Source organism: Echinops telfairi, unplaced genomic scaffold, assembly GCF_000313985.2.
Source record: "Echinops telfairi isolate 266 unplaced genomic scaffold, ASM31398v2 ScPeMD7_3509;HRSCAF=4178, whole genome shotgun sequence".
NCBI lineage: Eukaryota > Metazoa > Chordata > Mammalia > Afrosoricida > Tenrecidae > Echinops > Echinops telfairi.
The window spans coordinates 3,882,031-3,907,402 of record NW_022107407.1 but is presented as its reverse complement, the minus strand read 5'-3'; the positions used below and the strand labels follow the sequence as shown (position 1 = coordinate 3,907,402).

The 25,372-nt window shown below is 36.7% G+C and overlaps 1 protein-coding gene across 1 annotated transcript in view; it reads right to left on the bottom strand.

The window, feature by feature from the left end:
- Positions 1-25,372, bottom strand: part of FMN2 (formin 2) — a 409,490-nt gene that overhangs the window by 236,539 nt on the left and 147,579 nt on the right. The window contains exon 4 of the mRNA XM_045294279.1: positions 15,657-15,712. Coding sequence (XP_045150214.1) covers positions 15,657-15,712 — 56 coding nt within the window. The remainder of the gene's footprint in view (positions 1-15,656; positions 15,713-25,372) is intronic.

The following is a 25,372-nucleotide window of genomic DNA, read 5'->3' as shown; positions in this document are numbered from 1 at the left end:
GCTCCAGGGAGAGGAGGGGGAGGGGGTATGCCCAGTCCAGAGAGAGGAGGGGCAGGAGGTATCCCCACTGCTTGGAGAGGAAGAGGGAGGGGCATCCCTGTAATTGACAAGGGAGGAATAAGAGGCATGGAAGTGGTAGGAGGTACATGCTGGACTCCGGGTAGAGGTGGAGGAGAGGGTGGCAGCATTTCTGTGCCTGGCAGAGGAGGTGGTGGTGGGATTACTGTACTGTGGAGCACTGGCACTGCCATGGCAGGGAAAGGGGGAAGTGGAGGCATCATCAAGCTCAGGCCAGGCAAGGAGCTGGAGGGCATTGTGCAAGGCAGAGGTGGTGGGGGCGGTATGCTACAGCTGTTTTCAGAGACAGAGAAGACCGTATCTCCGTGGCTGGTTTCAAAGTCAGAACTAAGATATCCATGAGAAGGCTGCGAACCAGGTTGTCCTTGAGCATCAGAGCTCAGACAGGATGGAGGTGGTGGGGGTTGTGATATGCTTGGCATAGACTGAGGTGTGTCGAGCTGCATTGCTATTAACCTTGGAGAAACAATCAAGGAGATTTCTGAGCAGAATGTTGTCTGAAGTCCTGAAGTTGAGGATGGTAGGGCTGTCTCCATACTCTCAGGCCCTGGGGCAGGAGGAAGACACTCTGCAGAAGTTACTGTTTCCAGCCCACTCTCTCCTGTTGGAGAAGTCTGTATAGATTTTGCCTCCAAAATCCTGTGATGGCTTGTATCCTTTTCTTTGAACCTGAGAGCTTCAAGGCAGACATCTTCTGCAGCCACGCCTTCATTCACAGCCCCATGACGGTGTATGGCCACCTCCATGTCCACAGCAGGGTACTGTTTCTCTAGTTCAGCAATTTTGGACCGCAAGTCTTCAATGGTCTGTTCCAGTCTCTGAATCACATTTGCCTGGCCATCAGACTTCATGTCAACAATATCCTGAGGGGCAAGAAGAGGCATACTTAAATATGAAGCAAAGCTCAAATCAAAAAAAGATGTATAATGTTAAACAAAGTCACATATTTTTACTTAAATGCTTTCAGAAAAAAAATCCCTGTCCAGAAAAAATATTAACTTTCTATGTATCCTGTCTTTAACATCCTCAGTTTAAGGTGTGATTTATATACATTACCAAAGATTCCTAAAGTCTCGTATTTACTTAATTTTTAAATGACATATCTGAAAAGAAGCCAATAATGACGTCTGTCAGTTTGTCACACTGTGGTGACTTGTCCGTGGCTAGGATGACAGACATTATGCTACTGGCATTTCAAATACTTGCAGGGTCACCCATGGTGAACAAGTTTCAGTGAGATTTTAAAATTAAGAACAGACTAATAAGAAATGTGCTATCTACTTCTGAGGGACCCTACAACAAAAACCACATGAATATCAGAGAAAGATTGTCAGATATAATGCCATAAGGTAAGCACTCAAAATAAAAACTAGGGAGGAACCGCCTCCTCAAAATAGAATACATTTTAAAAATGTGAATGGAATAAGACTTTCATCTGATGTTGGGGCACAACTCAAAAGGAGGAGAAACAGCTACAGACATCCATTAATAATTGCAACATGGCATGTATAAAGAATGACACAGGAATAGGAAGCTCTCAAAAATGAAATGAAACACAAAGATCAATATTCCAGGCATTAGTAAACTGGTATTGTTTAGCCATTTTGAGTCAAACAATTATAGATTTACTATGACTGGAAGGATACATTTAAGAAGAATGGCACCTGAGCTTAGAAATGCATACCCTCACCCACTGCCCCAAATGAATTGAATCACAGTCAGAATTCTAATAAGGACCCCAAGTGGTTGCTTGCACACTAACATTGAAGCAGATCTGGCTAGTCCAGAACTTCTCTAACTGTGGCAAGTGATCATTTTTTCTCTATATTATCACAGAATAACACTTTTTAAAAATACAGTAAATTACTATGGAAATGAGTATTCACTGGGAACTTAACAATATCAATTTGCAAATTCTTAAAAATATTGGGTTTTTAAAATAATTTTATTGGGGGCTCGTACAACTCTTATCACAATCCATACATCCATCCATTATGTCAAGCACATTTGTACCTTTTTTGCCATCATCATTCTCAAAACATTTGCTTTCTACTTGAGCCCTTGATATCAGCTCATTTCCCCCCTTCGTCCCTGCTCCCCCCTCCCTCATGAACCCTTGATAATTTACAAATTATTATTTTGTCATATCTTGCACTGTCTGACATTTCACTTCACACACTTTTCTGTTCCATCCCCCAGGGAGGAGGTTATATGTAGATCCTTATAATCAGTTCCCCCTTTCTACTCCATCTTCCCTCCACCCTTCTGGTATCGCCACTCTCAGCACTGGTCCTGAAGGGGTCATCTGTCCTGGATTCCCTGTGTTTCCAGTTCCTGTCTGTACCAGTGTACATCGTCTGGTCTAGCCAGGTTTATAAGGTAGAATTGGGATCATGATAGTGCAGGAGAGGAAGCATTTAAGAACTAGAGGAAAGTTGTATGTTTCATCATTGCTACCCTGCACCCTGACTGGCTCATCTCCTCCCCGTGACCCTTGAGTAAGGGGGTGTCCAGTTGCTTACAGACAGGCTTTGGGTCTCCACTCCACACTCCCCCTCATTCATAATGATATGATTTTTTGTTCTTTGATCCCTGATAACTGATCCCATCAGCACATCATGGTCACACAGGCTGGTGTGCTTCTTCCATGTGGGCTTTGTTGATTCTGAGCTAGATGGCCTTTTATTTATCTTCAAGCCTTTAAGATCCCAGATGCTATATCTTTTCATAGCCGAGCACCATTAGCTTTCTTCACCACCTTTGCTGATGCACACATTTGTGTTCAGTGATCATATCGGGAAGGTGGGCATGCCCTGATATGATTTTTTTTTCTTTGATGCCTGATACCTGGTCCCTTCTATACCATGTAGTCACACAGGCTGGTGTGCTTCTTCTATATTTTTTTATTTTGTTATAGAAGAACACAAATATGTTGCCAGGCTATAGACACCTATATGTGTAGTTCTCATTTCATGAGTAAAGAAATTGACAATCTTTATACTTCCATTGTTTGGGTTTTTATGTTAGATGATAATCTAGTGGGAATAGAACAAAAAGTGTGTGTGCGTGCGTGTGTGTGTGTGTGTGTGTGTGTGTGTGTATCTTGTTTGTGTCAGCCACCATTGAGTCAGTTCCAACTCACAGCAACCTCATGTATGACAGAAAAAAAAACACTACCTGGTTCTAGCCAGCCTTACAATTGCTATATTTGAACTCACTGCTGCAGCCACTGTGTCCGTCTCATGGAAAATCATCTTCTTTTGTTCCGAACTTCTAATTTGCCAAGCATTATGTCCTTTTTCTAGGGACTTGTCTCTCTTGATAACATGCCTACAGTACATGAGTTGAAGTCTTCCAATCATCTCTTCTAAGAGGATTTTGACTATACTACTTCTGAGACAGATCTATCCATTCTTCTAACAGTCCATGGTTTAATTCCAGTATTCTTTGCCACACCACAATCCAAATACATCAATTTTCTTCAATCTTCCTTATTCATTTTCCAGTGATTAAAAATACCATGGCTTGGGTAAGGCCTGCCTTTGCCCTCAATGTGACATCTTTTGCCTCAGAATTGTCCAGTGCAAAACATTCTTTGATATCTTGGTTGCTTTGCTGGGCATTATAGTGGATATTAGTGAAATAAAATCCTTAATAGCCTTAGTCAGTTTTTCCATTTAACATGATGCTATTTATTGGCCAGTTATAAGGATTTTGGTTTTCTTTACATTTTGGTATAATACATATTGAGGGTTGTATTATTTGATCTTCATCACTAAGTGTTTCAGTTCCTCACCTTTCAGAAAGCAAAAATGTGTCATCTATGTAACATGGATTGTTAATATCAAATGTGCAGTACAATTTTTTTTCTTTAGGCATTTGTCATTAGTCACAAATTTTCTAAAGTTTAATAAAAAAGGGAATAGAAACAAAGTAATAGAAATAACAAAGAGTGGAACTTAAAGTAAGAAAAAAAGGAACTGTAAAAAGGCATATCTCTTATGCAATTAGTAGGAATGTTTCAGCTAAAGTGTTACAGATTAATTATTCTTTGAATATTTTAAGGTTGTGAAGCAAAAAAAAAAAAGACAGAAAACACAAAAAAACAACACAATGATTTTCCAGAACAGTCATTACTGTCTATAAAATAAGGCCTACCATTCATTATAATATAGGAACCAAGTGTATTGAGGATTTTTGGTTCTTAATACAGCTAAAAGTTTGTTAGTCAACGCCTAGCTGGTATTCAGAGGGTATAATTATCAAAGTTACAGAGACATTTTAAAAACTCTCAAGAAGGTACTTTATTTCTTGCCAGAAGTATGAGTTCATTTCTATATGTTTTTTTATCAGTAGGAGGATTAAAATAATTAACAACTGGTTTGCTGTCCTAATAAATGTTTTCAGTTTAAAATATATTTATACAAATTTTTACTTAATTATTTCATTCAATCAGTACTTAAATAAGAGCAATAAAAGAGGTACACAAAAATTGATCACATGAAAAGTTTTAAAATATTAATGAAAAACATTAATGCCTGACCAAAAAAACAATAAAACTGTTATTTAAGATATTTCCATATTACTTCTTGATTGACATCCTCACTTTACTTTTATCTGAGCATCATTGACTGTGTGATTTATTCTTAACCAACTTTTCACTGTAGGAGTACGATGCCATTCCTTTATAGGCAGGCCAGTTAGATAATAGTCATTGTGCTTGATATGTTAGAACAGGCTTCTTTACTCTGAACGTATTAGGTTCATCATTTAAACCCTTGCCACTTTTGCTGAACTGATAGCAAATGTTCTGATAAATTTTAGCTCTTTGAACACTTTCAGAAATTGTATAATTCACTCATAATCTCTCATGAGAATTTGGGGCATAACATATAGCTGAAACAAATGACAGTGTGTCACCCTCTAGTTGTTTGATACTCTTCTCTCTACAATGTATATTTGTTTACTGAAGTAACAAACACAAGGGAATAAAAGTATTGTATTTCAACACAAGAATAACAATTTTTATGAAATGAATGAATAAATACTACAAGCAGAGTTCAGGCTAATATTTTTAAACCTATGGATGGTACCTATGGGTGCTTAGAGTAGCTGTTGTGAAGGTGAAGATTAGAACATAGTAAGGATGAGTTCCCCCTTCTCTTCCCCCGCCCCGGTCCCCATCCCCTACCCTCACGAATAATAGAAAGGTGGGTGAAAGGAGACAATGGACAGTGTAAGACACGAAATAACAATAATAATATATAATCGATGAAGGTTTCACAAGAGTGGGAGGTGAAAAAAGAAGAGCTGATACCAAGGGCTCAAGTACAAAGAAATTATTAAGGAAATGTTGATGACAACATATGTATAAGTATGTTTAATACCATTGAATAATGGGTTGTTATAAGATTTGTAAAGACTCCCCCAGCAGATAAAATTATTAAAAACTCTAAAATTAATTAATTAAATATTTTTTAAATGAAAAAAAGAAGAAAAAATGTAAGAAATGGAAATTTGGCAGCTGTCCATCTGTTCACCTTAGAGAGAACCCTATTACAAGTGCCATTTTAACTACTGGTTGACCAAACTCAACAACAACAACAACAAAAATAGGTATCCACTCTGCTAAACTAGTGTGAACCAGGTGATCCACCACTGATTATATATATATATATATATATATATATATATATATATATTCCACCAGGAATGAACAGATTCATGTTTTATATATTCTTTATTACAGAGAAAATCACTCAGCCCAATCACAGGCTATTGAAACAAGTGATTTTTTTTTAAACTCTCAGGACCTACAGAGAATGAAGAGCAGATTTGCAGGTTCCACCCACCGACAATCTAGATTTAATATCTAGGATATTGCCAGGAACTCTGTTGTCCACTAACACCTTAAGTTGAAGACCTGTTTCCTTTTGTGTTCCTAGATGCCTAACAGATTGTGAAAGGATTTGACATTGGAGAAATAAAATTTTCTTTTTAATCTTTCAAAGACTTTCACAGTGCTAAGCCTTCTTACCTTTAAAAATTCAAATAAATTTTAAAGGAGAAAGAATTTCCCACCCAACCCACGCAACACCCCTCCCCCCCAAAAAAAACCAAACAACCAAAATCACTGCCATCAAGTCGATGCTGGCTCATAGCAGCGTTATTGAACAGAATAGAACTACCGCTATTAGTTTCTGAGACTGTATCTCATTATAACCACTCTGCCACTGTGGGAACTAAAAAGGCTCTTTCTCAGTTTGTCTCCCCCAAATATATGTCAGACCTAGGACACTGCTTGTAAATGATTATCAAGTTCTCTCCCTGAAGGCATCAGCCATTCAGAGCAATCAGACTACTGTCAGGTCCACTGTAGGTGGGGCTCAATCCCTGCAGTTACGGACAGTGGATTGCTTTCCATGGAGAGCTCAGAATAAGTCAAACCACCAGCTCAAGGATGACCAAGATTAGGCTACCATCATGAATCTAAGATCTGCCCATCTTGTCACATGTGTACCCTTAATCCCTCCTCTTCCTATAAGGTATACACCCCTAATTCGTCCTCCTCCCATTGCTGTATTGTCTATGGTACAACCCCTTCCTGTGACGTAGGTCATTACCCGTAATCAGAGGGCTTGCACACCCCCAAATATATATAAGCCTTGTTTAGGAATAAATCACTCTCTCCTCCTCCCACTCCTCCTATTCTCTCTGACTTTACTATAATCTTTCTATATTATAACCATACAATTGCACCTAGGGGTTGGTTACCCTGACATGCCACCAGGATAATTTATCTTGATCATTTTGTCCAGTATCCATATAATAATAAACATAAATGGACAAAAGCTAACAAATCTGTTTTAAATTATGAATGTAATATATTAACATGTATTAAGTAATTTAAAATGTATTAAGTGATTATTTTTATGTATTTCTATTTTGAGAATACTTGTATTTTAAGAAAATTTTATAAAATCTTAAATCATTGTAAGTGGTAGAGTCTGCCATCTGCTTTGGCTGAAAAATTATATACAGTGCATCTGACAAAATTATCCATTCTTGTAAAACCATACATGTGAGTGGGGATGATTTGTTTTGTAAAAATTGTTTGAATACTTGAATATAACAAAATATAAGTTACTATTAAAAGATCAAATGTTCACCAAAATTATTTTTTCATTGCAAGATAATATGATTCTCAGAAAAAGAAAATATTACTATAACATTAAGGCCACGGTGTCAAATGGGAGGTCAAGATAAAATAAAGTAACACTTTTGTAGGAAAGTCAATTTGCTCATCTTAGAAAATGTATTATGATTATTTTATGAGCAGGACACTCTTATAACCTAGAAAATAAAAACTGTTTATTGGTACATTAACATCATAATTTATCTTGTATATTTTAATATCCAGGTGTATTAATGTAATAACTTACTTTCTACAATACTCAGATGTTCAAGTTCTACTAAGTTCTAAGGCCATATTATTGTAAGTTAGTGTACTTCTTGATATCAGTAATGTGGGAATGATACTCCTCGATAAAACATAAAAAACTTACATTTATTTACCTTCTAAATTTTAACATATCCTAAGATTTTAGAGCAAACTAAATGGAATTGCAGATTTATGAGCACATGCTATATGGAAAGAAACTAAGTTTCCAAATACATTTGATTATGCACACAAAAAAATAGTCTATTTGAAGTTTGAGTTAATAAATGAAATAGAACATACTTCTCACTTACTGCCACCGAGTCGATTCTGACTCAGAGAGACTCTGTACTGTTAGGTAGAATGCCCTTGTGGTATTCTGAGTCAACTCTTTACAGAAATAGAAAGCCATATCTTTCTCCCATGGAGTAGCTGGTGGTTTCCAACTGCTGGCTTTGCTGTTAGTAGCTCTGCCCCTAATTTACTATGCACCCAGGGTTCTGTATCTAAAATAGATATGCTGTGTTAGCTCTCTGTGTGACAATCACCTTTTCTATCATGTAGATTCTACTTTATAAAGCCCTAAGTATGTTCTGGGTCTGTTCTAGGTCCTAGAATCTAGGGCTTTGTCATGAAGACTCCACATTGTAGAAAAGAGGATCTTCACATAGCTAAATGGTATCCCTAGAATCCTTATAAAGAAAAATTATGATGGATAATTGAAACTATATTATTTTTTAACAAGAATCACAAATCTCTTCGAGCCCCTTCCTTGAAGATGAGAAAAGTGAAATAGAGGTGCGAAGGAGAATTTAAACCTTAAAGTGGTTATTAATTTTAACACTTCTCTACTGTAGAAGCTGATAACAATTTGATGGATGGTTAATGAATTTTACAGTGGAAATAAACATATTTAGAAAAAGAAAGTCAGAATAAAAGAAAATAAACAGTAAACGGAAAATACCTTGTTGTTTCCTGCTCACATCTTCTGAACGGTTTCTAATTCTTTGACCTAGAATTGTGTCAAGGTTCTAGATTATACTCTAGAGCAATATACACATTAATTATATAAAATAATTCAAAGAAGAAAAACTATTTCACAATTTTACTTTCCATTAATAATCTCGGGATATAAAATGTCTGTCAGTTTTTCACCTCCTAAGTATCTACCTTGCTTTAGCCTACCTATTGATCCCTCAGATGTAGTGCAGGTTTGGTTCCAGACCACTTCTATAAAGTAAAAATCTCTATAAACCAATTCACATATATATTTTTGGTCTCCCAGTGCATATAAGTTGTGTTTATACTATACTTAGTCTATTAACTGTGTAATAACATTATATAAAAATTTTAAATGTTGTGAGAATTACCAAAATGTGGCACAGAGACACAAAGTGAGAAATGCTATCTGGCAGGGTTTTTTTGACTCGGGGTGCCACAATCTTCCATTTGTAAAAAGTACATAAATATCTGTGAGGCATAATAAAGTGAAGCACAATAAAATAGTGTATACATGTATCATCTAACTTCATAAAATCCCTCATAAAGAGCAATAGTTAGAGAGTATAAATTGAATGGATTAGAAATATCACTCAGAACAAAAAGTGCCTTTTGACCAGGTCATCCCTTCACATGAAATCCCAGTAACCCAAAATATTCTCCTTACTATCAAATATTATAGTCACCCTGTAGATCCAGAATCTGGCACTATGAATCATTCTTAAAATTGTCTCCTCTCTTAGTCAATGGTATTACAGTTCTTTGTCTCTCTCTCTCTTTTTTCTTGTTTCCCAGATTTTTTTTTAGAACAGCTCTCCCAGAGGAAAATGGCTCCTCTGCCTATGGGCCATTTTCCTCAGTCCTAGGAATTCTCATTAATTCTTACATCTTTGGCTATCATGCCTGCATTGATTATCTGAAAATGTCTTTTCCTTCTTATCAATGCTTCACATTACATCATGAAACATTTGGTCATAATTACCATTGATTATATAATCTTTTCCTTAAAATTAATCTTCAAAAAAATATCACTTTCCTGCCTTGTTTTTGCTAACTTTTTAAAACTTTTCTTTTAATTTTGTGTCTCTCAAACCTAAGGTGCATAAGAACCACCTACAGAGGTTGATAAACAGATTGCTGGAGTGGCCCACAGAGTCTTTAATGCAGCTGATCTGGAGTAGGGGCACAGGTGTTTCTAACCACTTTGGAAGTGATGTTGATGCTCATGGTCCAAGAACCACTGCCTAATTTACATCCTAGGTATGGTTAACAAATACACTGTTTCTAATTTTGCTTGCTTTTCGCATCAGCACCTTAATTGTGATTAGCTTCACCTGGCAAGTGTTTTATAGCTAATCTCCCTTTCTTAGAATAATACATAGGAGTCCTGATGGCATAGACATTATGCGTTGGACTGCAATCTGCATGGTCAACAGTTTGAAACTACCAGCAGCTCTGAGGAAGAAAAAGTGGGCTTTCTACTCCCATGAATACTCTCAGAAACACCCAGTGGGGTCACTATGAGTCAGCATGGACTCAGTGGCAGAGAGTTACAATTTTTTTTATAATAATGCATACTTTTCAGGGGCTCAAGTGAGAAGAGAATGCTTTGAAAATGATGATGGTGGCATATGTGCAAATATACTTCACACATTGGATGAATGTATGAATTATGATAAGAGATGTAAGAGCACCAATGAAAGTATTGAAAAAAATACATATTTTGTCAGGTACGGAGCCCTGGCAGCACTAACAGTTACATGTTGTTCTGCTCAACACAGGTCGGCATGCTCTAGCACCTCATATTGCACCCCAAACCAAATGCACTGCCATTGAGTCTACTCCAACTCTTGTCAACCCTGTGTATGCTGTTTCTGAGGTTATAATTCGTTACAATCACAGACAGTTGTATCTTTCTCCTGCAGAATGACTGATGTGTTTGAACCTTCAACCTTGCAGTTGGCAGTTCAACACTTATCCCACAGTGCCAGCAGGGCTCCTTAATGCCACCACATAGAAAAATGTTTAAAAATGTCTGACATCTAATCCTTAGCTCAAATTTTCAAAAATCATAACAGCTTGACTATTATGAATTGTTTTCATTTTAAAAACTGATTCATAGTTTTTCTTTTTCCTTCTAAAACAAAATTGTCTAAATCATTTCCTGATCTTAGTCGCACTTTTCTCTCTCCCCCTTTCCTATAAGTCTCCCATCTATTTTGATCTATGTTTTCACTTTATACTTGTATGACTGACTGTTAGCTTTGTATGACTGACTGTTAGGTTTTCAATGCCTTGCAAATAACCTCTATATTACTTTTGCTTTCGTGTTGAAAAAGAGCTCGAAATGAACAATGTTTCCCCTTTCTTCCCCTTTACATAGGCTCAATGCATTGCAATCCAATTCAAGTAGTTTCTAATTTTTATGTGTTGCCGGAAGTATTTCTTCATAATCATTTTCACTACATACTTTCTTTTGATTTATCCAATTCATTTGTACTTTTCAAACTTTTTATGCCAAGTTACTTACAAACAAACCTTCAAGCACATTCAACTATTATGTAGCTATCTTACATTATTCATATCTCTTTCTTTTATTCATAATTTTCCCCCTGAAACTATATTGAGTAACCATATGAGCACTGTAAAAGATACTTTAAAGAACTCCAATGGAAAACACATCCAATTACTTGAGGGACATTAAGGGTACCCTATGGTACTGATCAGAGTAGGATCCTAAAAGAAGAGCCAAATTCCAAGGAGGATATAATTGGGGTAAGATAGAATAAGGCCAGTTATCACAACTTTGACCATTGAAATTGTGTATGACATATGGGAAAAGAAATTGCTGATATTGTATAATTTTATTTTATTAGCTACTGCTTTGCAACAGAGATCACTATTAATAATTATAACTATTATATTATGCAGAAGTCTAACCTTAAACCACCTGACATTCTAAATCTTTCCCAAAGGTAGAGGTTTTTTTAAATCACATTTTTATTCCTTTAAGTAGTTCATTTACATTTAAAAGATATTAAGGGCTTTAGGAAAATGTTTCAAAACACAAATATTGTATACTTGCAAGAGGAAAAATAAGTTAAAGGCTGAGTAGTGATGAGGTAAAGAATTCTACCTCATCTTTATCTTTAACTTAAGTGTAAAGGTTTTTAGAAAAAATTAATATTTGCCTATCTCATGCTACATATTATAAAAGAATTTATAGTTTGATTTGTATTTCAAATAAGCAAACCTAAAGAGAGTTGTCTTTCAGTTTCATGAAGTAATTCTTGAGACTTGTCAGATTTTCAGAGTATATTACTTGCCATTAAAGTAATTAGGAAGTGAGGTCTATTTTATAAGTACATAATTGCACAACAAAAGGCATTAAAAAACAAACAAACACTCAAGGAGTAAGTGCCAGCTCCATTTCCTTTAGGCTTCAGACTCTGGCCACCACAGTTGTAGACTCCTCTTGGTTGAGGAAAGGCTCTATGAGTCATGTGTTTTTGTTTAGAGCTATGGAGCTCTCATAATTATTAAGTACAGAAAGAGAGAGGATAAGGCAAACTCATCCAAAACATTCCAGAGATGTCAGATGGAGAGAACCGGTGTCTGAATTCACATCTGAAGAGACATGTAGATGATGCTTTCCAAACCTGCTTCATGACCCACCTAAGCAGTCCCGGAGATTTCACATGGCAACCCCAAATAATTCATGCAGCTCCAAATGAGCCAGAAACCCTTTTATGTTCATCACCCATACAGAACCAGCTGTAGCTTAAAATCTTTCTGCTTCTGTGGTCATTTAGAAAGATACAGAACTGCCACCTAGTGACTAAGAAGAAGAAAGCAAGGTGTTATACCACAAGAAGCCACAATGAAACCACAAGTTTTTCATCTTTTCTTAATAGCGAAACTGAATTTAGGAAGATTAACACAAAATAGGGAATGAAGTTGTAGCAAAACCTAAAAATGCATAGTGGCCTAAGTAGTCTTTGTTTGATCAGCAAGGAATATCTCCACCTCAAAATGTATCTAGACATGTGACTCATACAAATATTATAACTTAAACACAAGGAGGTATCCAAAAGTTCATGGAAAATAGAATTAAATTATACTGGAATTTTCCCATGAGATTTTTGAAGCCCCTTGTATAATAGAACAATTTTTTTAAAATGACAGGCTCATCTACATCTATGTGATAATTGTCAAGAAAATTTAAAAATAAAAAATTATAAAATAAAAAGGTGATAGTCAATATAAAAACATAATTTACTGTAATGGACAGAAATCAAACTGACTCAAATTAAAATCTTAGCTCTATACTTTATCAATTTAGTGACCTTAGGAAAATTATTCAGCTTCTATGAACATAATTTTTTGTTTTATCATAATTCAATTACTTTAAAGGATTATTTTAAGTCTAACATAAAGTAATATATCCCAGATGCATAGCGCACTGGAAAGTAATTGTATTTCCTTCTAATCCTTCCATGACCAATTCAAGTTCTTGTAAAAATACACATACCACTTAAAAAGAGAAAAGACATTAGCTATCTAGCACCAAGCACCATGTCAAGAATTGTGCTCCACAGGAAATGGCTAATTTTAGAGGCTAATTTCTTGGATGGGGAAAAAAGTTTATTTTTGTCATAGAAGGTTTCCCAGTGAAATTCTCATAGGATTCTCTTACTACTCTTGAGGAATGAGCAAGTGTATTGTTATGAGAGGGAAAAGAAATTCTCACCATAACTTTCTGGTCCTTTATCCTCATCAATATAGTTTTTAATTTTCTTAAAAATTCTTTTTAATAATCATCCTGTGCCCATCAATAAAATCTATCAAAATTTACTCTTTTGGAATCCCATAAAAGCAGCTAACATCTCCGACTTGAATTTAACTGGCCCAATAGATCTCCTTGGAAAATTCTGTTTCCATTACAGTGTGTTCCCCAGATCATATTTGTCCATCTAAAACATATGCTGGTTTGATTTGTTCAGCAAAAACACATTCAGTAGCTACAATATTGCTTAAAAGGATCAGCTCTTTGAGCTAGCTGGATCATCACACAATGTTTTCAAGATATTTCCTTAAAATTGAAAAAGGCAACCTTTGGGAGCTATCACATCACTGGCCATTCTACATTTTTCGTCTACTAGTTTCTGGACTTCAGTCACAGTTTTTTCATTAATCTAGATGAACAATCTTCTTGGTTCATCTTTAAGGGCTTCTAAATCTTCCTAAAAATGCTTGATGTGACTGGGACAGCATTCCTGTAAACTTGTTGCAAAGTTTCAATGATTTTGGGAGGTTCCTATTTGAAATTTGTTAAAATTTTGATGATTAGCCTTGGTCTCAATCCACCCCACTCCCAAGGACCAAAAGTATCTCTCCCCCGCCCCTCCAAGTTGCTCTAATTAAATTAAGAAAAGTATATTATGGAGAGAATATGTAGGCTGCTATCTGATGTATGCTGCTATGCTGATTACAGAGACATGTTTATTTTATTGGTTTGGAATAAAGTGGTTCATATATGAACTGGAACACTAGTAGCCATATTTTTTTTACTTCATCTCATATAACTCCAAAGAAAACCTGACCATGAAGTATTCTATAATATCAGCAATGATCGCACATGTACGATATTGCTTACTATACTGAGACTTTAATTGAATAATTAAAGGCATACAACTGTAAAGTTATTTTAATATTTTTCTTGATTTTTAACCCATGGTAAAATGTCCTACAATAATTTGAAGACTTTATGGGAGAGACTGTGCAATTTTAAAATACCTTTGCAGTATAGTGGGTAAGTATTGCGAACTGAAAGGTGGGTAGTTCAAACCTACCAGCCACTCCCTGGGATGAAGGTGTGGCACTGTGCGTCTGTGAAGATGCACTGCCTTGAGAACCCCGTGGAGTTCTACTTTGTCCTGGAATGAAGATGTGAGCCCAAATCACCTCAAGGACAATGAGTTTGCTTTGCTGTTGGTAACTTTAAGAGCAGCTTTTACTCTTGTGCCACCAGCCAATCTAGTTGTACATTTGAAAAGCACTAGTTATACTCCCATTTATCCTCCAGAGGGAGCATAATCTTCATGAATGAAGCAGAATTCCTTATTTTTAATGGGACATCATCTTAAGCTTCGAAGATCATTCCATTCTTTAATTTCATTATGTCCTAGGTAGGCTAAGAATGATGTCACATACTAACCAGAAATAGGTGATGGCATCAGGAAGAAGAAGAAAAAACCCAACTCACTGCCAGTGCATTGATTCTAACTCAGAGACTCTTTAGACAGTAGAACTGCCCCTATAGGTTTCCAACAACGTAAATCTTTAGTAAAATAGAAAATCTCATTTTCCTCCTGCAGATCAGCTGGTGGTTTCCAACTGCTGACCTGGGGATTAGGAGAACAATACACAACTCACTACCCAGTTAAAGCATCTTCTTAGTTTCTGCTGGACTACAATCTTGTTTGGTGATGCCAATACTAAGTCATTTTCAAAATCATACTTGTAAAAAGATAGAAATAAGTTAAACAAATAGTTTTACATCTAAAACAAACCACTTTCCTCTTCCATACCAGTACACCTACTCTCTTTTCTTGCAGTTTTTTTTCCAATAGGAAATCCATTTTGGTACAAGAGATAAAGATATAAAGTTTGGCTTCTTTGATAATAGAAAATAAATAGTTCCATAGCTCCATGGAAATTAAGCAGACACGAATGTTTCTCTACCAAACAGCAACTGAAAAACCACAATGTTTGCTTTCAGAACACCTTTGACCACATTTATTAAGCATATCGTGATTATTCAGGCAGGCACATCTCTGCACAGTCACAGAGTGCCCGCGATGTCTTCCCAGAGTCAGCTGTTATCTGGATCTAGTCCTTTAGGTGGACATGGTGTGATATGGCTTCTGAAAGTCTGCAGCAAGTTCTACTTCAAGGCCAATTTCTTTTCACAAAGAAAAGAAAGAGAACCTCCTCTTCTACTGTGCTATATTCCCTTGCAAACTCAGGAAAGCAGAGGCAGACTAGCTAGCTGGCCGATGGGAATATCAGTCATAAAATATGCCACAACTTTAAGATAATTAAGATAATGTGCTTAGATATCCTATTAAGATCTTCTTACCTGCTGGAGAACATCTAAACATTTTTCTGGAGTTTCCAAAACAGCAGATTGAGATTCTGGATCAGAAAGGAAGTAAACAGTCAATATCTAAAATATAAACTTTCCTATTTCCTTAATCAGAAAAAAATCTTTCCTGAAAATATATTTTTAAACATAGTACCATACATATCCAGCCTATCTGAAAATTACAGTATTGGACTAATTCTCATCATATACAAATATCATGCCATTTCACTAGTTTTGTTTTTGAAATTAGAACAGTCCCACACCCATTTCTACACATTGACCATAATATGTTTGTACACTGTAGTTTCCATATGGTGGTAGGAAGTACCTATACTATTTTATGTAATTCATTTAGCCAATGTTTGTAACCAAGATAGCAGCCAATGCACCAATCTGGAAAGATGATCAGGAAAGTCACTCTGTGGTTTCCCTGACTATTGGCAAGTCACCCTGTGGTTTCAACAAGAGATAAAGAACTCTCACCAAGTACCTCTAAGTAATCTGGGATTCTGGAAGATTTTGGCTCTTTGAGTAGAAGTTTTGGCATTTAAGACTCTGAGTTCGCAAAGTCAACATGCTGGAGAACCTCAGGGGCTACTCAATGAACAACTATTTCTTTTAAATTTGGGGACACTTTCATCTTATTGAAACTTACAAAGAAGTTTAAAAACATAAAACTGCCTTCAGGCATCCCTAGTGTCCCATGGGTAAGAGTTTGAAAGCCACAAATCTAGTCCATCCATTTATTTTACAGATGAGAAAACTGGGCCCACAATACAAGCTGTTGGTGCAAAGTTGAAGACCAGAATGTATCTCCTGTTGTCATATTGCTTCCTCCTTGTGTGGCAAGCAGAGCAGATAATTGACACAAGACATAGCAGTCACTCTTTGTGATAATTTCTACATGGCTAATGTAGCTGCATTTTAACTGATGTATACATATGTAATGAAGCTATATTCTAATGCTACTCACTGCCATCAAGTTAATTCCAACTCATAGTGATCCTATAGGTCAGAGTACAAATGTCCCTGTGGCTTTCTGAGACTAACTCTTTGCTGCTGTGGTCCCTTGTAGAAGGCCTCATCTTTCTCCCAGAAACAAAGCAAAAGAACAGTAAAAGTATCATTTAAATTGCATGACCTCTTATTGTGCATCATTGAATGTTTTCATTCGCTTAAAGTCATTTTCCCTACAATGGCCCACATGCCTTGTGCCATCTTCTCCAGAGTCCATAACCTCTCTAATCAATTCCTTCTTTCACACTTTTAGTTCCAGCCACACTGGTCTTCCTACTGTCCTTGGAGCATGTGGGTCACATCTCCTTCCCAGAACCTTTGTGGTAGCTGATCTCTTTGGCAGGACCTCTTCCTCTTCTTCCCTATTATCTGCATGGTCCCATTTCTCACAGTTCCAGCACTTTACTCCAGCCTCCTTGGCCACTCAATTTAGATAAAACAACTTAAATATACACCTTCTCTTGTACTTCCTATTTTTCTTCCTTTTCTTTATCCTAGCATGGATCAACACAGGACATATAATTATCTTGTTTGCCTACTTATTTATAAACCCCATAAAAATATAAACTCCACTCTCCCCAGCACCTAGAATAGTAAAAGGCCTGTAATGTGTGCTTAAAACATTTGATCAATAATTATAGGAATAAGTAAAGGAACAAATGAAAGATAGAAAAAAATAATGAAACCACAAAAGTAGGAGCACTGTAAATTGTAGGTATTCTGGAAAAGGGCAGAAAGAATAAGAATGTTTTTAAAGGATGTATAAATAACACCTTGCCCTTAGCTACTTCGGTGGCAATAGAACATAACAAATTGCCCTAGAAGCAAAACCAATTTCCAAACAAATATTGCATATTACTGAGATAAATAGAAAGGGATTTTTCTCATAGTGACAAATCTCACCAAATATAGAACCAATTGTGAATAAAGACTTTAAACCTCAAAGCTAGCTAGCAGTTAATAATGAAGAGGAAAACCAAACCTGGAAATATTCCTGTTTTCTGCTATTTTTCATTATCTCTCTATCCTATCAAACAGTAAATTATGTCCTGGCTTAGAAAGAGCAAAAAGAGTGTGGGAATAGCTCTGAAATTTAGAAACTCATGTTGTTTGCTACTTTTTTTTCTCTTCCTTACAGTCTTCATCTTTTTGTTGTCCCCAAGTAAGAAAAATTCTGGGTTCTGGCCATATGTAAAAACATATACAATTCGTTAAAAAAATTAACTAGAAAGATGTGTCATTGACTATTTTGAACATCTAAATGCAAATTTCCAGTTTACCTCAAATTTATTGGTTACTGAATTGAAGTCACTCAGTCTCCTAGGCCCAGCCCAACTCACTATACGTTTCATTTCCTTGAATTAGCTTGTTATGATCTCTAAGAGAAACTTATATGTCAAGATGTTATCTTCAAAAGCCCAGTTTCAAGAGTTTAAGGTGAAAGGGAAATACAAAATAATTGTACTGAAAGAGAAAGGCAAAATGAGTAATAAGACAGGGAGAAAATGTAAATATTGATAATAAATAATAGAATGAAAAACAGATAAGAACTTTACAGGAAGAAGAGTTACGAAAAGCATTAAGAAATAGCAAAAAGTAGTATGAGGGGAGTGTATAGAGCATGGCACACCAAGACTTACAGCTCAAGTCCATGGTAACTGAGTGAGTATATTTGAGAAGCCATGTTGTTTCTAACCTTCTTAGAACTCAGTAATTGAAAGCAATCACCTCTAATGCAAATCCCAATGGTAGGTATTGCCAACACACCTCTTCAAAGAATTGGGAGCAGCTTCAAAAACTGCCTTATACGGAAGAAAGGAAGAGGAGAAGGAGGCAAAACTTGGAGGATGAGGAGCGAGAGGAGGAGGGGAAGAAGAAGGCAGTGGTGGAGGGGTAGGAAGTGGTAGGGGTATTTTGGTCTCTTCAGATGGCCCGTTATTATTATTATTACAACTTCAATTTTATTCTTTATTCTTTCCCACCACATTCCCAGCTTAGCCATATCTCTTGCTTTTTCTCTATTTCCCCATACTTTGTACCTTATATTAGACTTTCTCCACCTCACTAATTGGAGTCAACTAATCCTACACAACCTTACACACCACTAATTGCAGCACCAGGTGCTACAGAAACAGCAATCAACTGTAGCACCCAAAAAGTAAAATTAAGAAAAACAAACACAAACAACCAGAATTCAACCAAATGCAATGGAATACACTAAAAAAGAGGCCCTCAAATCGCTAGATATAGAATTGTCAGGTGTACTTAGTTACAATAGAATACCTATTATTTGAACTACCTTTTGACCCATTTAAAAATTGTTTTAGTCACAAGAATACTTTCTTCTACTAAATTGGCATTCTATGATGCTCACCTTCCCGACACAACCGCTGAAGACAAAGCGGGTGAATAAGCAAATGTGGTGAAGAAAGCTGATGGTGCCCGGCTATCAAATGATATAGCGTCTGGGGTCTTAAAAGCTTGAAGGTAAACAAGCGGCCATCTAGCTCAGAAGCAACAAAGCCCACATGGAACAACATATCAACCTGTGTGATCACGGGGTGTCGAACGGATCACTGAAGACAAATGGGTGCATAAGCAAATGTGGTGAAGAAAGCTGATGGTGCCCGGCTATCAAAAAATATAGCGTCTGGGGTCTTAAAAGCTTGAAGGTAAACAAGCGGCCATCTAGCTCAGAAGCAACAAAGCCCACATGGAAGAAGCACACCAGCCTATGCAACCACGAGGTGTCGAAGGGATCAGGTGTAAGGCATCATCAGAACAAAAAATCTTACCATAGTGAATCATGGGGGGAGTGCAGAGTGGAGACCCAAAGCACATTAGTAGGCCACTGGAGATCCCCTTGCAGAGGGGTCTCGGGGAGGAGATGAGCCAGTCGGTGCGATGTAACAATGATGAGAAATACAACCTTCCTCTAGTTCCTAAAGGTTTCCTCCCCGCTCCCACTACCATGACTCGAATTCTATCTTGCAAGACTGGCTAGACCAGAGGAGGTACACTGGTACAGATAGGAACTGAAAATACAGGGAATCCAGGACGGATGAGCCCTATAGGACCAGTGGTGTGAGTGGCAAAACAGGGAGGGTAAAGGGAGAATGGGTAGGAAAGAGGGAACTGATTACATGGAACTGTTTGTGACCTCCTCCCTGGGGGACAGACAACCGAAAAGTGGGTGAAGGGAGACTTCGGACAGGGCAAGATATGACAAAATACCCATTTATAAACTATCAAGGGCTCATGCGGGAGGGGGGAGCGGGGAGGGAGGGGAAAAATGAGGACCTAATGTCGGGGGTTTAAATGGAGAAAAATGTTTTGAGAAACGATGTACAAATGCGCTTCACACAATTGATGTGTGTATGGATTGGGATAACAGTTGTATGAGCCCCTAATAAAATGGTAAAAAAAAAAATTAAATAAATAAATAAATAAATGTAATGGAGAGTAAAAAAAAATAAATAAATAAATAAAATAAAAATTGTTTTAGTTTTTAATATTTTCTGCATTCTCTGATTGAGATTTTTCTATATTTTCTCTAATCATTGTTGGTGTTTCTGTTTGTTTCTTTGCTTGCTTTGTATGATTGTGTGATTTGTATGCTTTTTCTTTTTCTGTATAAGAAATCCAGGATAGGTAGATCTATAAAAGCAGTAACTGGATAGGGGACTTCTCGGGGAGGATGGGGGGAAATAGCAAGCTAACAACAATGAGTATAAGAAGAAAATATTCTGAAATTGATTGTGGTATTAATTGTATAAATCTTCATATGACTGAACAATTAAATTGTGTGATATATGAAAAACTACTATGGGTTATCACTTCATAACTACTAATAAAGACACAGATCATAAACTGTATTAGCAAAACTGTGGCGAACTTGAAACCCTTTTCCATTGATATTGTATCTGTAAGCTTATGTAAAACTGTTTCTTGTAAACAGTTGGCAACTCTTCAGAAAGTTTGATGTATGCTTTCAATTGAGGTTTTTCTGTTTTATTTTGTTACTGCTTTGGGGGTGGGAGTTGTTTTGATTTTTGTTGTTGTATATTTTCCTTTATGAATTCCAGGATAGGTAAATTTATAAAGACAGTAGCTTAATTAACAGTTTTATGGGGTCTGGGGAAATGGGGAGCTAATCACAAGTACAAGAAAGAAGAAAATGTTCTGAAATTGATTGTAGTATGATTGCACAACTCTTTTGAAAGTTTAAACTATTGTGCAATAATTTGTTAACTGTATGTCACTAAAACTGTTAAACATAACACACTATTATGAAAAGACTGTATTCAAAAACTTTGTTAACACAGAAGAAATATATAAATACCTAGAAATACACCATCTATTAAAGTAAGGCACAATGGTGTTGAAGACCTCAACAGATCCATACCAAAAGAAGACACAGAGAAGACCATCTAAATAGTCCCACCAAGAAAGGCACAGGACCAGATGGCTTCAAAGGAGAATTTAGTGAAAAACTGTCACCAGTTCTACACAGATTATTCCAAAGCATAGAAAGGGACAGCAAACTCTCACACTCATTCTATGAAGTGAACAGAACCCTGATACCCAAACCAAGCAAAGACCCCACAAAGAGAAAACTGCCAACGAACAACCCTCATGAGCATAGATACAAAACTTCTTAACATATCGTTGTCAATAGAATGCAACAACATATATCAAACATAATTCACCACGACCAAGTGGGATTTATACTAGGGATGCAAGGATGGTTCAACATTAGAAAAATAATTGATATAATCTGTCATATAAAAAAAAACCAATATGATCATATCAATAGATGAAGGAAAGGCATCTGACAATATACAACATGCATTTCTGGTTAAAAACAAACAAAAACACTCACTCAACAAAATAGGAATAGAAGAGAATTTCCTCAAAATAGTAAAGGCCGTATATGAAAAACAAAGGACCTACATGTTCACACTCAATGAAATGAAGCATTATCCCTGAGAATGTGGACCAGAAACTGATATCCATTTATATTCACCATTGTGTTGGAAGTCTTAGCCAGGACAATTAGACAACAAAAAGAAATCAAGGGAGCACAAATGGTTAAAGAAGTGCAGCTCTCACTATTTACAGATGATATGATTTTATATATAGAAAACCCCACAACACTCCACAAAATGATTGTTAAAAATAATCAAGGTATTTGGTAAGGTCGCAGGATAAAAGATTAATAAGCAAAAATCATCTGGATTCCTATGTACCAATGAAGATATATCAAAAAAGGACATCACGAAAAAATATCATTTACAATAGCCACACAAAAGATGAAATATGTAGAAATAATCCTGATCAAAGAAACAAAAGACCTGTACAAAGAAAACTACAGAATACTGTTAGAAGAAATCAAAAGATACCTACACAAATGGAATAATATTCCATATTCATTGATTGGAAGACATAATATTGCAAGAATGTCAAAACTACCTAAAGAAGTCTATAAATATAATGCAATTCCAATTCAAATTCCAACTTTATTATTTTTTTGTTGAATTGGCAAGTATTTATTATTACATATTTATATCAAAATTGAAACATATAGTTCCAAGTACCAATTAAAAATTATTCTCATAGATCTCATTTTTTTCTCATGAAATTTTAAAATTTTATTAGGGGCTCTTACAGCTCTTATCACAATCCATACATATATCCATTGTGTCAAACACATCTGTACATATATTGTCATCATCTTTTTCAAAACATTTTCTTTCTACTTGAGCCCCTGGCATCAGCTTCTCATTACCCCACTCCCTTCTCCACCCTCCCTTCCCCATATCCCCTTGAAAATTATAAATTATTCTTTTTCTTTTTTTCATGTCTTACACCTACCGCTGTCTCATTTCACCCACTTTTCTGCTGTCCACTCCCCTGGGAGGGGGCCATATGCCAATCATTGTGATCAGTTCCTCCTTATTGCCTCCCCTTTACCCTTGGGCGCCTAGTATTGCTGCTCTTCTTATTGGAGCTGAGGAATTTATCTGCTCTGGATTCCCTGTGTTGTGATCTCTTATCTGTATCAGTGTACATGTTCTGTTCTATCCAGATTTGTAAGATAGAATTGGGGTCATGGTAGTGGGGGCGGGGATGGGGGGCAGGGAAGGAAGCATTAAAGAACTAGAGGAAGGTTATGTGTTTTGTCGGTGCTATACAGCACCCTGACTGGCTCTTCTCTTCCTTGTCGCCCTTCTGACAGAGGGTGTCCAATGGACTACTGATGGGCTTTGGGTCTCCACTCTGCCCTCTCTTTCATTCCCATTGATATGCTTTTTGTTTGTTTAAAAAAAAAATGGGACTGCTAATTATCAGCCTCATAAGGACAGGACAGAGACCTAGGATAAGCAAAGCACTCTTTACAAAGAAGAATAATGTTCTGAAACTGATTGTGGTAGCAATTGTACAAAGCTATTTGATGTGATTAATCTATGGAATGATGTGATGTCTGAATTAGCTTCTAATAGAATGGTTTGAAAGGGAAAAAAGAACAAAGTAGGAGACTTCAAACAACCCAAATTCAAAATTTATTTTACAGGCATAGTAGTCAAAACAACGTTATGTACATACACAGACCAAAGGAACAGGAAAAATAAATCTTAAAGTATCTTCAACAATGGTGCTGGCAACATTGTAAAAGGATGAAACAAGTCTCATATCTTGCACCATTCACAAAAACTGACTCAATTCACCATTCACAAAAGCTGACTCAGTATGAATGAGAGACATGAATATAAACCCCAGAAATATAAGGATTACCAATGAGAAAATCAGGATAAAAGTAAGGATACTCCTGCAAGCCATATACATACTACCACGTCTAATAAAGGAAGCACACACAGTGGAAGAGAAAATAGAATCCTGGGACCTACTAAAAATAAAATGCTTGAGTACTTTACAAGACTTAATCCAAAAAATGAAAAGAAAGCCCACTAAAGAAAACATCTGTAGTGGAACACAAGAGTCAAGATACTAATTACTAAAATATATAGAATTCTGCAACAGTTCAAAAAGGAAAAAAAAAAAAAAAGCAGGAAAAGGGCATAAACAGACAGTTCACCAAAAATGAGATAGTTTATTGTGCCAGCCTGGCCGATAACACAAGTGGGATTAACTGAAGGGCAGAGAGATAAATGGCTTGGTGAGTCTCTCCTTTCTTGTCTCTTGCTTTTTGATCATCGGAGCAGTGTGCGGCTGCCTTGCTTGTTCTGTGCCTCAATTTAAAGGCTACACTACCTGTGTGATGCCTAGCCTGTGAACTGTGTCGCTATAAGTTGAGATCCCTTTAAGACTTCTCTGGAGCTGGGGACTGGCAGTTGGTGACCTGGCTGGCAGCTGGTGACCTGCCTTGTGATTGGCTGCTGTGCTGACATAGCCTAGCTCTCTCTATAAATAGAGGAAGATCTGGCAGCAGACTTGACTTGAAGGACTGCTAGTCTCTCACAACTCTCTGCATTGAGCCATTTGGAGTGCTTTATAATTTAACTGTTTATTTCTTGTATTATATATTTATCTGTATATGATTTAACAGTTCATTTCTTGTTATACATCCAATTATCTTTATAAATAAATATATTAAATTATCAGCAATTTGGTTTTATCTCTATAGAGAACCCTGTCTAACACATTTTGGTTCCAGGAGTGGGGTGGATCTATTGACTGGGGTGGGTCAATTGTTTCTAAGGGCCCAATATCCACCTCTTCTGGATCATCAGCCCATATGTTCCCACCCCATGTTTCAGGGTCCCAACTTTCCCCGATCAGTGCTCTCACTTTGGCTTCAGACACTGCTCTAGATCTGCAATTCAGCTGCCGTTGTAATTCAGCCACTCATAAAATGAGACTCTGGACCTGATTCTCAGCAATGTCAGCTCTTTTACTAGCGGAGAGAAGGCTCTCCTTTGTAGCACAGATGGAAGTTTTTAAATCCGTTAGTCTGCACTTGAGGCACACTGCTGAGGCTCTGAGATCATCCCTCTCCTTAATCACACTGTCCATTGTAAGAAGGACCAGCCAACCAGCTTCCCTATACTTGTCATCCTTACAAAACTCCTGGAAAATATCAAATATACGATCATCCAGAACCTCTCCTTTAACCAGCACCTCTTCTATCAATGGTGCTACTTTACATATTATCTTTGCTATTTCACACCATGGATTAGAAGAAGTAGCAGACTTATCCATGCTTAGGGATGTTGAAGTAGCATCACTAATGTTAAGACTAATCAGTCTGGAGAGCCAATTTAAGAAGCCCATATTTATGATTTTATTTCTCTAGAAGCACTCCTGGTACCAAAATGTGTTAGACAGTGTTCTCTAGAGAGATAAAACCAAATAGCTGATAATTTGATATGTTTATTTATAAAGATAATTATCCTACTAAAGTTAAGGATAAACTATTGCATTTGGCACCCCCAATGACAAAAAAAGAGGCACAACACCTAGTGGGCCTCTTCGGATTTTTGAGGCAACATATCCCTCTCTTGGGTGTTCTACTTCGACCTATTTATCAAGTGACATGAAAAACGTCCAATTTTGAGTGGGGCCCAGAACAAGAAAAGGCTCTGCAACAGGTTCAGGCTGCCGTGCAAGCTGCTTTGCCACTGGGACCATATGATCCAGCTGACCCGATGGTGCTAGAAGTGTCAGTTGTAGAT